Source organism: Pangasianodon hypophthalmus, chromosome 30 (assembly GCF_027358585.1).
Source record: "Pangasianodon hypophthalmus isolate fPanHyp1 chromosome 30, fPanHyp1.pri, whole genome shotgun sequence".
In the NCBI taxonomy this organism is placed as follows: Eukaryota; Metazoa; Chordata; class Actinopteri; order Siluriformes; family Pangasiidae; genus Pangasianodon; species Pangasianodon hypophthalmus.
In genome coordinates this window covers 1,820,339-1,836,376 of record NC_069739.1, presented here as the reverse complement: position 1 = coordinate 1,836,376, position 16,038 = coordinate 1,820,339, and the positions used below count along the sequence as shown (strand labels likewise).

At 39.5% G+C, this 16,038-nt stretch overlaps 1 protein-coding gene across 1 annotated transcript in view; it reads right to left on the bottom strand.

Annotated features, from left to right (window-relative positions):
- lama2 (laminin, alpha 2) overlaps window positions 1-16,038 on the bottom strand; it is a 139,339-nt gene that overhangs the window by 11,651 nt on the left and 111,650 nt on the right. Inside the window, 15 exon segments of the mRNA XM_053231698.1 lie at window positions 1,831-2,061; window positions 2,145-2,265; window positions 3,562-3,700; window positions 4,189-4,333; window positions 4,419-4,581; window positions 4,676-4,800; window positions 5,868-6,027; window positions 6,278-6,411; window positions 7,451-7,594; window positions 8,899-9,053; window positions 11,204-11,386; window positions 12,649-12,765; window positions 13,717-13,819; window positions 15,024-15,162; window positions 15,823-15,986. Coding sequence (XP_053087673.1) covers window positions 1,831-2,061; window positions 2,145-2,265; window positions 3,562-3,700; window positions 4,189-4,333; window positions 4,419-4,581; window positions 4,676-4,800; window positions 5,868-6,027; window positions 6,278-6,411; window positions 7,451-7,594; window positions 8,899-9,053; window positions 11,204-11,386; window positions 12,649-12,765; window positions 13,717-13,819; window positions 15,024-15,162; window positions 15,823-15,986 — 2,223 coding nt within the window.

Sequence of the window (16,038 nt, the reverse complement as noted above, 5' to 3'; positions counted from 1 at the left end):
TTCTGAAGACCCGATGTCAAGCCTTAGACACTGAGAAACAGAAAATGGTACAGAATACAACATCCTCTGGTCCAGCACCATAGTGATGGTGCTAAAGCCAGACAAGACTCTACGATCTCCAGAGGATCAGTGAGGTGTCAGATTTTGATACTTAGCCCATTCCCCTGATGGATAAACTCCTAATGCTTGCCAATGATCAAAACGCTACAAGCACTCATGCTAGAGTTCTGTCCCAATACAACAGGCTCTGGGAGTAATGGGCTTTGCATTTTGGGCTCGATAGGGGCCCTGTAGGTTTACAGCACTTACTGGACAACCTCAAGCAGGGATAGGTAAATGAAGGGCTGATAGGGTCTTCCCTTCTTGACATTGGGAAAAGAGGAAAAACAACAAATGTGACCCCCTAAGCAAGGCAACGGCAGCACCCGAAACACACAATCTTTATGAACTGCCCAACACTGTTCCTCCATCCACATCCATGCACATAAATAAAGCACTCTTTTCTGGTTTAACTTGATTGTGTGTCTCATGGTCATGTCCTGCCTGTGTTAGCATCAGTATTTTGCTTTTTATGACCTTCCATAACTTAACCATAACATTCACCACAACTAATCTAAAGATCTAATCTGACGTAACCTGAAGAGGAACAAACACCATCGTGGACTGACCTGGCTGACCATAAAAGCTCTTATAAGAGTAGAGTGTGTGTCTTCCAACAGGATTGAGCGCAAACTCACAAACACACACACACACACAAACTCCTTGAGTAGATACAGAATTACAGCAGGGTATGCACAAGCATGGTTTCATTCTCGAAAGCCCTCGTGGTGGGAACAAGCGAGGAAGGAAAAAAGGGGAGAAAATAAAAAAGGGAAGCGGGATACAACCCCCGGCCGCGTCCACTTCATTTAGGGCCCATAATGATTTTCAAAAAGGGGACGCTCTTGGACGCTGTCCCGCGAGGAGCTGGTGCAAATTGGACCCCATCCATCAATGAGGCGGAGAATAAATCTATTTTTACGAGCAAGGGACGCACGGAGGCAGCGAAGGAGGGTGTTAGGGAGGGAGGGAGGAAGAGCAGGTTAAAGCTACGACCTGCACCACATAATTGATGTGATGCCCTCGAGATAGAGCGAGAGAAACAGAGAGAGAGAAAGAGACAGAGAGAGAGACAGAGAGCGAGAGAGAGATAAAGAAAGAGTGAGAGAGGCATTAGAGAAAGAGACGTAGGCTGTCATATTTTAATTAAACCGATCCTTGTGCCGCTGGTCTTGAGAGAGAGTGTGTTTTGTTTTATATCGGCCAGAAGCAATTACACACACACACACACACACACACACACAGGTGAGTCATCAATCTCCTTTATAGCATGTGAGACACACCGCTAACCCTCTGGCTTCATCACTGTTATGGTGAACCGAGGACCGCTGCACTCATCTTCCTCCTCTCCCTCGCTCCATCCCTCTTTTTCTCTTTCTCTCCACCAATCTTTCTATCAATTTCTCTCAATCCTTGTTTGATTCTGTATTCTTGTCTGTATACCTGTCTCTCTCTTTTTCTGTCTTTCTAACAAGATCTTTTTTTCCTCCTGCTCTCCATTGCTCTGCCAGTCATCTTCTCCAATCTCTCTGATTCTCTTTTTCTGTCTTTTCAGTTTTGGTCTGTTTGGATGCCTTGCTCTCACTTTCCATTCTTCTCTCACGCTTTCTCTTCCTCTTACTCTTGGCATCTATTTGTCTGTTTCTCCTCTTCCTCTACATATCAGTCCAATTTTCTGTGTGTATATTTTTCTAACTGGCTTTATTGCTTTGACCCCAGGGACTCCCTCACCTCTCCGGTCTGCCTGCGTTTGCGGCCTGGGTTCTGGAAACGGTTCTGGTTCTGGATGTTCTGTGTGCTCTGAGTCAGGTGGGTCAGGGTGGACACTCCGCCTCGGCCGTACAGGATGATGCCGTTTTCATTCTTGGTGCTGAAGGACAGCGTAATCTCCGAGCTGACATCAAACACCATCGGACTCAACTCCACAAAGCCGGGCCTGGAGAAACTGACTGTGTGGACGTTCTGCAGCATGGGAGAGACTATGGGTTAGAGAAACAAAAGCAGAAATACAGAGAGTTTTAAGAGAAAGAGAAGAAGAGGGAGACCTCTATGCTGCAGCCCTTGGTTAGTCCGGTGTAGTCTGAGCTGCTTAGGAGGTTGTACGGCGTTCGGGAAACTTCAATGTCCTTCATACACCCGGCGTATCTCCTCAGGGTCACCTCAGGCCTGACACGTCACACACCGAGATACAGAGCTGTCAGAGTAATCCAAATCCAGTTCTCTCACAGACGCCTCCTGCTTTCTTCCTTTTTACCTTCCTATCTACCTTCATTACTTCCTGTTCCCCTTTTTTATCCAGCTCCAACTGTGTCCAGGTTAGTTCACTTTTCAGTGGGCTCGGTCCTAGACATTTCCAGGAAGTTCTTACATCTTAACTTCATAACATAACATAATAACAGATGGTCTCTCTAAACCTCCATACAGATCAATGAGATTATACACAGTTACATCATACATATTACATACATGTTAAAATTAAGCCAAATAAAAGCAGTGAAAGTTGATAGTGTGTGAATATCAGAGATTGAAAAGTGTGACTTAGAGCCATACTGAATATGCCTTAGGAGCAGGAGAAATTTCAGTGATAAGCAAGAGTGTGTAAAAGTTGTGACGTACACCATCACATGGTAGCAAGTCATTAGACTAGCATTGTATTTGTTATAACATGGAATCTAGCACATGCATTAAAGCAAATTTTAAACATGGAAGATCTTTACCTGGATTTGCTATTAAAAAAAAAACAATAAATAAATGTTAGAATGCTCAACACCTTATCATTTCAGCTTCAATTCCCAAACATGATGCTGAGTAGATAGTGCTCTAGTTTAATTATCCATTTATTAACATATTATGATTAGCATAACAAACTTTCCTAGTTTCTGCTTTCTTAGTGGTTCAGACTGCTGTTTTTTTCCCTGTTAGCAACAACAGAGCCATACTAACTAAATAAAACATGCACCTAGGTGTCATTTGGTTTGGCAATGGACATAAAGTCGTCTTTAAAATTCAGTCTGAGCAAACTGAACATACATTGCGTAATTTATTTAGCTTTTCAGACCACTTTAGTTAAAAACTATTGGTGTAACTGGCTCCTAGTTCTCCAAAAATATCAAAGTGTTTTCTTGTCCTTAGTTGCCAAGAACCTTTAGGTGGTGATCTTGATTAAGGTTTTGCCCTGATGTCTGTTAGTGATCTGAACACCACTGTAGGATCTAATCTGTTCATAAACATTCTTAAACAGACTCTGAACTATCATCCAGTTGCCTCAAGCTTCCACTGGTCCCACACCAACACTGAACATTTACTTCATGTGGCTGAGACAGAATAGAGCTGAAGAGTTGAGTTAAGGATCTCGCTCACCGAGCCACATGTGGCTTCTTGGTGGTGCTGGGATTTGAAATTACGACCTTCTGATGCCTTGAGCACTGAACTACCGCTGCCCTGTTAGTTAAAGGTGTTTACCTGTAGTTCCCGATGGTGGGTAAACCACCAAAGTAGATCCTCTCATCCTCCTTCAGGTTGAGACCTGTCGCTCCTCCCTGAGAGTCTATGTAAAGTTTCTCCTCCTCGTTGCTGTCCATGTCCAGGACGATCACAGTGCCTGAGAGATGAGGGTTACATGCTGAACCTTACGCAAATAAAGTGTGTCCATTTTCTTCACAACTTTTACAAGCAACAGCATTCTTCCCACAAAGAAAAAAGACAGGTGAGTATGTGTGAGACCTGGTCTGTGGTGAGCTAAGGGGTTAGAGGCTTTGCTCAAACGCCAAATAGTGGCTCTCTGCCAGTTATGGGATTTGAACTCTAAACCTCCTGGACACTAAGAAACTGAACCTACCCTGCACACCCCAAGATCATAAAAAGGTTTGTTGCCATGTCATGGTTTTATATACTGAGAATATTTTAGTTAAATTTTCACAATATTGCAGGAACATTATTTTTTGTAAGGGTACAGAGAAAAGTAACCTTCAGAGAATCAGTCAGATATGTTAAGGAATGTTCTAGCTGGACGAGGTTCAACTTCGCATCAACAGAAGAAAACCACTGAATGGCTTTTGGAACAAGTTCAGCCCTAATGGTAATGATTACCTTCTTTTTTGGAGCGAGTCATGGTGAGAGATTTCCATCGTCCATCATTGTGTCGTTTCTGGCTGAGGGCGGAGCCAGTACCAGAACCAAGATCATAGCTGACCTTCACACGACCCTCACTCAGCTCGATACTCATAAAGTCCTTCTGCTCAGATAGAGACAAAGAGACAGAGTTTGGGATAGCTGTCTGTGTGTGTGTGTGTGTGTGTGTGTGTGTGTGACTAGGTTACCATGTCCTTGGTGGCAAGATACATCATCACAGCGCTGGTGGAGAAAGTGCGGAACTTAAACGTCACTGTGGAACTGTTGGGGTTCCATCTGATTGGACGACTGACAGCAGCGTAACCCTCGCCATCAAACTGAACCACAGCTTCAGAGTCAGCAGGCTGAGGACTACACACACACACACACACACACACACACACCTCAGTTTCTATAAATTTAACAGTGTTTAAAACCGTAGCCATGAGTGTGTAGGTGTGTATACCTGACCACGCATCCTTTACAGTCTCCATCTCTCTCTCTGTAGTTCCACAATCCGATCGGTTTACTGTCCAAGTACGTCTCTCCCATACAGCCGGAGAACGTGATGGTCTTCACCGCGTCTGCTTTCTGCCGTTTTACACACACACACGCGCGCACACACACACACACACACACACACACACACACACATGAATCTGAACTTCCCTTTCCATCCACTTCCCTTCCTTTTCCTTTTCTCTCCCTCCCCGTTCCTGTCCTTCCTTTCTCTCCTTCCCGTTCGTCCCTTTCCTTCCTTTCATTCTCTTACCTTCTCCCCCATTTCAGTCCTTACTTCCATTTTCCTTTTCCTGTCCTTTCCCATCGTTTCCTTCCTTTCCCAGCCCCTCCCTTACTTCTCTTCCCTTCCTTTTCTTATTTTACTTTCCTGTCAATTCTCTTCCCTTTCCCTCTCCTTCTGGCCCTTTACTTCTCTTCCTTCCTCTGCCACTTCCATTCCTTCTGCTCCTTACCTCCATTTCTCTTCTTATCCGATCCTACTCCTTCCCTTTTATTCCCTCCCTTTACATTCTTCCCTTCCTGTTTCTTCCCTTCCTGTTTCTTCACTTCCTGTTCCTTCTTGAAACTTTCTTGATTCTCTTCTCTTCCTTTCTTTTCTGCACTAATCCACTTCTCTCCTGTTCTATCCCTTTCTTCCATCACCTCCCTTCTCTTCCTTCTCTTTCCTACTATTCCATTTCTATCCCTTCATCTTTTCCCTTCCTTTCCTTTTTTTCCCAGTTCCTCCCTCACATCCCTTTCCTTCCCTTACACTTCTGCCAAATCCCACTTCTTACATTAACCTTCTCTTCCCTCACTTTCCAATTTTCCTTTTCCTTTCTGTTTTTTAAAATTTGCTTTCAATTCCTTTCTCTTGCATTCCTCCCTTTTCAGTCCCTTAATTTCATCATTTCTCCTCCCTTTCATTCCCTTTACTTTCTTCTCTTCATTCATTACATTTCCTTTCCTTCCCTTTCCACCTCTCTCCCTTCCTTTGCTTCCTGTACTTTCCATTCTGATCGCCTCATGTCCTATCCGGTCTCGTCCTGTCTGTTCCCATCACTTCCCTCACATTCACTTCTTTCCACTTCTTCATTCCAATCCTTCCTGGCTTTTCTCTGAAGCGTGTGTGAAGTGTGAAGTGTGTTTGTGTGTACCTTTACACTGCCCAACATTCCTCCCACGAACAGGTAAGCGTTCTGATCCACATCCAGCACCGTGTAGCTCTCCGGTGACTTGGCACTCTGCAAGGTGGGTACGATGCCCGCTTTGGGGCCCTCGAGGGGCCGAACGGAAACACTGCCATTCAGACCCACACTGAAACACACACACACAGATCAGAACACACCTTTTCTGAACTATGCCTGTGATCCTATTCAGGTTTCCTCCTTTCTTTCTTTCTTTCTTTCTTTCTTATTCATTACTTTAACCATCCACTGTTGAAACCTTTTATAATATATTTTTAAACTGTAATCTGTCTTTTATCCCTTCATCACTTTAGGATTGTAGAATGTCTAGCTTAAAAACTGCTGTTATAACGTGTGTGTGTGTGTGTGTGTGTGTGTACCGCGAGGCTTCGATTCTGTGCCAGTTTCCATCGTTAATGGTGAGGTCGGGATACTCCACTCGGCCGACCCCTGACCCCACGTCCCACAGGAAGTTCACCTTGCCCTTCCTCATCTCGATTGCCAGGAAATCCACCTACACACACAAACACACACATGTGTAAACTCTGAGCCAGTGGCAATGCAAGACAAGTGTGTGTGTGTGTGTGTGTGTGTGTATGTGTGTGTGTGTGTTTGAGACGTCTCAGGGGAAATCAGCGTGAAACAGCCTCAGTTTAAACTCCCGGCTAATTGCTGCTGCTGCCTCACTGCCCTGATCACACACCTTCTCGTGGGATGTGTGTGTGTGTCTGTGTGTGTGTGTATGTGTGTGTGTGTGTGTGGAATGTATTAGGTCCAAAGAAGCAGTAATAAGCTTTTATTGTTTCCCTCTTAGCCGCAGGTAATGGCTGCTTATCTGTGGATTTGAAGTAATAAACACGATGTGCATTTTAATGTTTCCTCATTAAAGCAGTCGTGAGGAAACACGCACTCCTCCTGCACATGTTCTAGTGATAATAAGGTTTCTCCGTTTCCAATTTAGAGAGCGAGAGAGAGCGAGAGAGCGAGAGAGAGAGAGAGAGAGAGAGTTGAGTGTATATAAATGAATATATTTCATTGTTATTAATCATTACTGAACATGAATTTTTACTGCTTTGGACAGAATCTACAAGGCTGAAGCTTTCTTTCTTTCTTTCTTTCTTTCTTCCTTTCTTCCTTTCTTTCGTTCTTGTAGTGGTTTGAGGTGTGTGAGATCAGAGTGTGTGTTGTAGCGGTCATGAACATATAATTTGAAACCAATAAAAATAATTTATGTTAGTTATCTAACTAGCTAACTATCTTTCTAGTAGATTAGGTGTCTAAAAGTTTACCACTCTGTCATCCTCAAGTAATTTATAAATAAGATGGGATTGGTTCAAAACTGTTGATGTCACAACAGAGCTCATTCGTGGCCCCGCCCCCAAAATAAGTCTGTTTCAATATAAAGATGTGACTTTTGCACCATGCTAACAGATGTGACTCAAACATACACAAACAGAATCAATGTAAAAGAGGAAATAACCATGAAAGCATGTTGTGTTGTTTTCAGGTGTGTGTTTGACGCGTGAAGCTGATCCATGCGCTTCGTTACTCACGAATTTGGCCGAGCCGAGGTAGAAGAGGAGGTTATCTGCGGCGAGCGTCTTCACGTTCAGGATGATGGTGTTGTAGCGGCCTTTCTTAATATCCGGCCTGTAGGTGCGGATACAGTCTCCCCCGGACGACACGGACACTTTGATCTGGAGGTCAAAGGTCAGGAAGTTGTTAAACTACTCCATATAATACTGAAGATGTTTGTTTACGCAGCAGCGCAAAATCTGATTCATTTCTTAAATGAAATTTTTACACTGGTTGCTATAGTAACGATTCAGTCGGGTGTACGCTGAGTAGAGCAGGACACAAGAAAGGGAATTTAACATGCAGCTGTTTATCTTAAAGTTTAACATTTTATTTAAGATGTTTAAGACAAGATGTTAGCGAACGTTTAAATACAAAACAAACATTTCGCTACGATCCGTAACATTAAACTCTGGTGCTTTCTTAAGCAAAGAAAATACTTTCATAAACTTTATGCTATTTTTTAGGTGAAAATCATGCTGTTATTCACATAAAAAAACATAAAATGGAAATAATCGAAGTTGAATTTCAAATGGCTTCCTATGTTCACTATATACGCTTACTACATAGGCTATAACATAACAGTGTAGTAAACTCCATGTAGTCCACTATATGACTCTTGGGATGCCATTTGAGATCCAGCCGCATCCAGCAATGTGGTGAAAAGTTTAGGAAAGTTTCAATAAACATAACATTAAGCGAATAAATAAATAAACAAATAAATAAAAATTGGGTCAAACAGTCCCAAAATTAATTTTAATTAATTTAACAGTTCAAATTGCGTCTAGTCTATTTTAATTTAAAAAGTACTTCATCTAGCTGAAAGTGACAAAACAATAAAAAAAAAAAAAAATGGTGGATTTGTGGTTCATTTCAGTAGAGTGGATCTTGAATGAGTGTTTTTGTACCAGAACTATAAGAACACACTTATGCAAACAAGCACGGAAAAAATAAAATTTGAGAATAATTCAGAAGGGAGACAACAATAAAAGCAGTAGATACATTGCATTTACAATGAAATGCTTCTTGCTGTTTTTGTTTTGTTAATTATTATACTGCTGGCTCTCTGCAGCACGAACAGCTGCTTTAGGTTAGCTAGCTAGAGAAGGAGGTTTCAGCCTGCGCTTCGCCCCCAAGTGGTCTGTGCTGGTACTGCAGTGACAAGATCGTTTTCTTTTACTGTAATGAATCTGTAAATGCAATTTTATAAACCAAATTTCAACATCAGATTGATGTTTTCCATCCAAATGCTTTTAAATTTTTTGTATTAAATGCCCGTGCATTGTAAAAAAAAAAAAGTGTTTCCTGCCTGTTGTCTGAGGTGTAAAAGTGGATAAAGAGAAGATGTGATAGAGGGATGGAAATGAATAGTTCAGAATAAATGTGTGTGTGTGTGTGTGTGCATGTGTGTGTGTTCAGGACTCACAGAGTTGGCCTGTTTGCGAGCCTGATTAATGAGCTCTTTAATCTGAGAGATGTTTTTCCGCAGGTTGTCCTGCAGCTCTCGAATCGGCTTCAGCTTCTCCAACAGACGCTCGGCTTCATCCTCCAGATCCTTCACTTTAGCACCGGCTGCGTGGACTATACACACACACACACACACACACGGGCAGGTAGATACAAACAGCGCGGTGTTACCAAACATTTAAAACGATAGGAATTATTTTTTTAAACAGCAGAGAATAAAGTGAGGACAGAGAGAGTGAAAAGGAAAAATGATACTGCAGTATGTTTTAAACGGCTTTCTCAGCAGGAGCTGTTATGGAAAAGAACAGGATGACAGAAATACGACTAACCCTGCGTTCAGACATTTACCACGCCCTCGTCGACTTTTAAATCACAACAAATAAAACACTTTACACCACTTTTTACACTTACAGTGCAAAAGATTACACTTTTGGAAATAAAAACATCCCAAATTCATCCGTTATATCTAACATTTTTATGCCAAAAAATTATCACAAGTAAACAAAACTGATTTCTAGACATGTTTAGTCATTTTAAAAATGCTAATTTTATGGTTTCAGGGACAGATACGGTATTTTCACTTTTTAATATAAAATGCATAGTGTAAAGAGATAAACATCTGCTAATAAAATAGTGTAATTTCACGTCATATTAAAATCAGTAGTTTACAGGTTAAATAAATGAGCAATGTAATAATCTCACCCTGAAAATGAGATACTTTTTGCCATAATTAAGAATTTTTTTTATTTGCTATAATATAGCAAAAAAGTTTTAGTAAATGACATCTTATGTCTAATATCTACACAGATACATTTATAGAATATTTCACTTTATGGAAAAATAACATTATTTAATATTATAAAAGGTTTTTATTGTAAGGCAATTTGGTTAGGAAACAAAATAGTTTGCTATCAGAATGAAATCATTTTTCTTATATTTTTATAAAACTAATATTACGTATTTAAAAAAAATATTTTTTATTGTCAACTAATTTGGATATTTTCAGAAATAAACACATGAAAGAAATAAAACAATCATTTTATTGAAAAATTTAGGATTACATGATAAATTTACTTAAAATAAGTAAATATGTAATCATTTTATAAACTTACACTCAGAAAAAAATAACAAATTTACCTACAATTAGTTTTTTTTTATTTTATATTTTTATAGAAAAGTTATAGAAAGAATTTTATAAGATTGTTTAAACTGTTTTAGGTATATTTTATAACTTTTAAGTTATTAAATAAAGTTAACTTACTGCACTAGCGAACCATGCTGGTCCTTTCAAGAAAAAAAAAAGTTCTTCTATTCAGCGTTATTCAGATTCAGTATTCAGGAGTCTGTATCTAAGTTCAATTTTATGACAACTGGTTAATGATATTTAGTTTCATTGGATACTGTATAATTTTCACAGTGTAAAAACAGGTGCATCCAACATTTTTTAGCTGGTTTGAAGATAATTCTGTGAAACGGCGTCACACTGCAATGCCTTCTGGGAAAGTTTGGATCGGCAGCCATGCTGAGTTGATGCCTTCGACCTAGAGCTGATAATTTAAGCTCTTAGCTCTTGATCAGGTTTAGACGAAGGATCCAATAAAGTAGCGAGGGAAGTCGACAAGAACGTGTTAAAAACAGCACTAGAAAGCAGGGTAAGTGTGTATTCATGATCAGCATAGTTTTAGCTAAAGCGCACGTTAGGCTAGCGGAGTTTTGTGACTGTTTTAGCTTTAATGGGGAAAAATAAAAAACTAAAGATAGGAAAGAGCAGCTCAGTCAGCTGGAGCGATGTGCATGCGTCAGCGTGGATGATGGTGGAGGGTGAAACATGCTGAAGCTGTAGAAGTAGGTATAGAAACTGGAATACATACTTATCGCTGTTGATGTTTGTAATATAAAACGTGGGAAGAGAAAAAGGATAAAAAATATGATTGTAAGACACATTGAGACACTTGTAATCACACAAGATTTAAAGAAGACAGAACAGCAATCAAGGGAAGTTCTACAGTACGTCATAAAACATCTGAATTATTTTAAAATGAAATCTGAAGCAGCTTGATAGAGATACTGAACAAAAGGTGATACTTGAGTTAATTTATTTCATTTCAAAACACTGGTCCAGTCAACACACTGTTCTGATTAGAAAATATTACTGGTTCCTTTAAATGATGGACCAGTTTCTGATTGGATAAAATATCTGGTAAATTTACAAGGTACAAGAATTTTAGCTAATCTTAAGATAATGGCTAAAAAAAAGCACATACTGTTTTTCTCAGGGTCTTGGATGAGGTTGTTGGCTTTGTTGATGTCATCCTTCAGTTTGCTGTAGTTGCGATTCAGGCCCATCAAATTCTGGTTCATGTCTTTGAGCCGATCCAGAACCTCACGTGCTGTGTCGTTCGCTTTGCCTGCTTTCTGCTTTGTGGCCTGGAGCTTAGCCGCCGTGTCTGAGGCGAAACAAAAAAGGGATTTTACAAGAATTTTACAGTAAGATTTACTAAAACAATAAGAACATGAAAAATAAACATCTTAATAGATTGTAGAAAAATCTTAGAGAAAGAAAGTAAGAAAGTTTTTCAAACTTCAGTGATGCTTAGGATATTTTAAAATTCCAAACACATCTACTGTAAACTTTACAGTGAAAATGTAAAACTGAATGGAGTTGGAGTCAGATGTAAAGTAATGAATTAGCAATGTTAGCAGCCTGTTGGCTTCAATCAAGATTTTACAGTAAACTTTACAGTGAATTAAGGATACACGAAGAATATTACAAATTAAGAATGTCAACTTTACAGTAAAATTTACAGTGAAGACCTAAAAAATTGAAGGGACTGGAGTCCTATAGATCTCACTGTAAACATTATTGATATACAGTGTTTACACTGTACAGTCTGCTATACAGTTTCTCTGGATATTCTTAATTCAATGTAAAATTTTACAGTCAAATCTTTATGGAAGTCTCGAAGCTGCTAACTTTGCTAATCTTTACTGTAAATCTGATTCCATAAATTTTTACTGTACAATTTACTGTTGCTTGGAAGTTACTAAGTTCACCATATCCTTTTTTTTTACATAAAAAGTTCCAGTAATATAATTTCCCTAAGTAAACTTTACAGTAAAAAAAAAAAAAAAGATTACAGTGAAAATTAAAAGCTTTACAGTGAATATAGGGCCTGCGTCCTACAGATTTCACTGTAAACTTTACAGTAAAAAATGATTAAAGTGAGTTATATTCAGACTTACATGAATATTTTACACTAAATTTTACATTGAAATAAGAATATCCAGAGACATGTACTAAACTTTACAGTGAAAAACTTATAATAATGTTGTGAGCTAATAAGCTCCAAGATTTACAGTAAACTTTACAGTTGGGAACTAAAAATATGGGAAGATTAATCATCTTTAAAATGTTTACTGGAAACTTTATGCTAGATTAGACTTTTAGAATCAACCAAAGAGTAAACAGTTAAGAATGTTGGGGGATTTAGAGTCAAATCGATTTATGATAAAATAGCAATATTAGCACCATTAAAGGTTCTACAGTAAACTTTATAGTAATATATATATATATATATATATATATATATATATAGGGTTTATACTGTGCTTGTCAGCATATACTGTAACAGCACAGTGTATATACACCAGGTATTCTCAGGTGTACACACACACACTCACACACACTCACACACACTCACACACACACCGTTGGGGATGGCTCGGAGCATTGCCAAGTTTTCGTTCAGGCCCTTCAGCAGGTCTTTGTTCTTGGCATCAGCGCCTTTGAGCCGTAGCTGCAGAACTCCCAAACTATCTCCATTCTCTAAAGGGAAAAAAACAGTAAAAAAAAAGAAACAACCTTAAGTTTTCTTTGCTTGAGCCAGACAGGTGAAGGTGGATTGACAGTTAGTGAGGACATGGAAAGACTATTTTAACTTCTCGGGTGAAAACAAACAACAAACAAACAAAAAAAACCCACAGGAAGTCTAGAAGAAGAAACCTAGTACCAAAGTCTAGTCCGTAACTCATTGCGATAATCAAGTGACAGTAAATGAGGCAACTTTTAACTACAAATTCTCAGTTTTTTAAACTGTAAAAAAATTAAGCAAGAAAAGTGCAATACAGTCAAATATTTCCTCATTTGGTACAAGCTAACATAGACGATTGTTACAAAATTTTGAGGACGTTTTGATTAGCCAGCTAGCCATAAGCTACTGTTGTAAATTTAGAAATAGGTTGCATAATTGTTGAGTGATTGCTTATGGTACACGTAACAGTTAACTAGGTAAGCTATATTAGCTAGCTAGCAATAACTTTGTGTCATAAATATAGTCTCAAAGTTATAGTCTCCTATAGTCTCAAAGTTAGCATTGAGATGAGTCAAGACTCATAAAGCTAAAAAGTTCTAGGTCTGAAGTATGTTTTAAAGTCTTATAGTTCTACAGGTAACTTCACAATTTTGAATTGTTGGTTTTAAGAAACAGCTAGAAACACTGCGACAAAAGATTTGTGCTCAGAAAAAAAGGAAAGGATGAACAAATGCAGGACGACTATTTAAAAGAAAAACATAGAAATGTGCTTTCAATGCACATTCCCGCCTCACAAGCTAATTCCACTGATAATGCTATTACTTAACTTACCTAGCTAGCTAAAGTTGCCACAAGTGATTATTACTAGCTAGCTAGCCAGAGACTCCTGATAAAAGAAATAATCAGAAATATTTTCCATATGATTCCATGTTTTGTGTAACAGAAACTTTTTTTTTTTTTTTTACCCTTCACGACGTTCTCTAGGTTCTTCGCCTCGTTCCACAGACGGTGGCTTTTCTGCACCGAGCCCTTAGCCTCATCTTTCAGAGCGCCCTTCGGTCCCGTGGCCTTTACAGAGGGAAAACAGAGCTCATTGCATCCTCACACACACACACACAAATATGTGCTGCATAAATAGACTGAGGTAATTTAATTTTTACACAGAATGACGGTCTGTGAATAAAAACCTGCTCGGCTGCTTCACATTAACATTCAGCTTGTTTAGCATATTCATTTTGTTTTGGTGCAATTGCAGTTTCATTCTCCCCCCACACCCCACACACACACACACACACACACACACACACACAAACACACACACACACACCCCACACACACACTCATTCCTCCTTTTGAATATTGCGTTTGGAGAGTTGCTCGGTTTCGGATTTTTATGAGCCGCAGAATGGAGGAGGAAAAGAGAAGGAGAATAAATTTCATCTCTTTCTAAAACAGCGTGTGCATTACTGCTTCATTACATACTGAAGCATTTCTCCTTCTCCTCCATTTGCCTTCCTTCTCTTAGTGTGTGTGTGTGTGTGTGTGTGTGTGTATACTGTATATATCTTTGTAGGTAAATGTCAACTGCAGGAACCTTTCCAGGAACTTTCTGCCAAATAAACCAGGACTGATTTCAGTTCCTGCTGCATACATTTTGTACTTTTCTATGGAGCAGGAACTACTGGAGGCGGAGCCTGATGTACTGAATGCTGATTGGTTGAATATGTATTTCACAAAATAGCTAACCCTCCTACCGAGTAATCAAAAACCCATGTTTAGCTAACAAGCAATTGTGTGTGTGTGTGTGTGAGGATATCTTTGTAGGTAAATGTGTCAGAATTTGAAATTTTTTTTCATGGAATCTTTACAGGAACCATTTCAGGAACTTTTAAATCAAGGAACCAGATTCCTGCTGGTACTTGTATGTAGACCAGGAACTACTGGAGGCGGAGCCTACTATACAGAACTGTGATTGGTTGAAAATGATGAACGCTCCGAATGAGCAATTTAAAAACCCATGTTTAGCTAAAAAAACAATTAATACACAAGGGACAAAAAAATGAAGAGCACCAGAAACCGTATAGTTACAGCTTCAAGACCCGTTTTTCAGTTACTAAGTACCAGGAACTGTTCTTTATTTAAAACTAGTCCAGTACCATGTTGATGGAAAATGAAGCAGAACCTCCAGCTCTGTTGGTGGAACTGTATGGAGTACTGACACTGATACTGTGTGTGCCTTTGTGTGTGTGTGTGTGTGTGTGTGTGTGTGTACCAGCTGCACAGCCTCTGTAGCTGTAGCTTTCGCTTGCTTGGCTGCTTTATCCGCCTCTTCAATGTAGTTCTTGATGTTGCTGTAGGCGTTGAACGCGGCCGTGGCATTGAAGGAGAGGTTCTTGGCCTCGGCCAGGATGCTACACACACACACACACACACACACACACTCTCTACATCACTACACACTTTTCGCCACACTGTACCATATGTGTACTTGAAATTGAACTGAATCATATTCAGTAGAAAGTAATAAAATTCACACACACACACACACACACACTTTCAATTTTTTTGCGATATACTGCATTCTATCTCTCTCTCTCTCTCTCTCTCTCTCTCTCTCTCACTCACTCACTCACACACACACACACACAAACACATATACATACACTTTCTATATCATACACACTTTTTGTCACACAGTATATTAACTTTCAAATTACAGTGAATCAACTTAAATCAGACTGAATCAAATTAAATCACTTGGAATTGAGTCATATTCAATGGAAATGAATCAAATTCACATACACTGTGAAGTTCTCTGAGATATATTGCTCACTCACACACACACACAAACACACACACACACACACACTCTACATTACTACACACTTTTCGTCACTGGCATTCGAATTACGGTGAATCAACTTAAATTGGTTTGAATCAAATTGAATCCCTTTGAATTGAACTGAAACATATTCAATGGACATGAATAAAATTCACACATTGTGAAGTCCTCTCTCTCTCTCTCTCTCTCTCTCACACACACACACACACACACACACACACACACACACCTGTCCAGTATGGCGGCGGAGTCGTTGAGCTGTGCGGCGTGGGTCTCGGCTCTGAGCAGTAGCTCTGGCAGCGTGTCGTCCTCCATGACTCGAGCCAACTTGGACACTTTGTAGTCGAGCTGATCGTGCAGGGGCCCGAGCTCACGGTCCATCTCCTCCAACTCCTACAGATACACAGTAAATATTAAATATTATAAAAAATTAGAAAACACATTC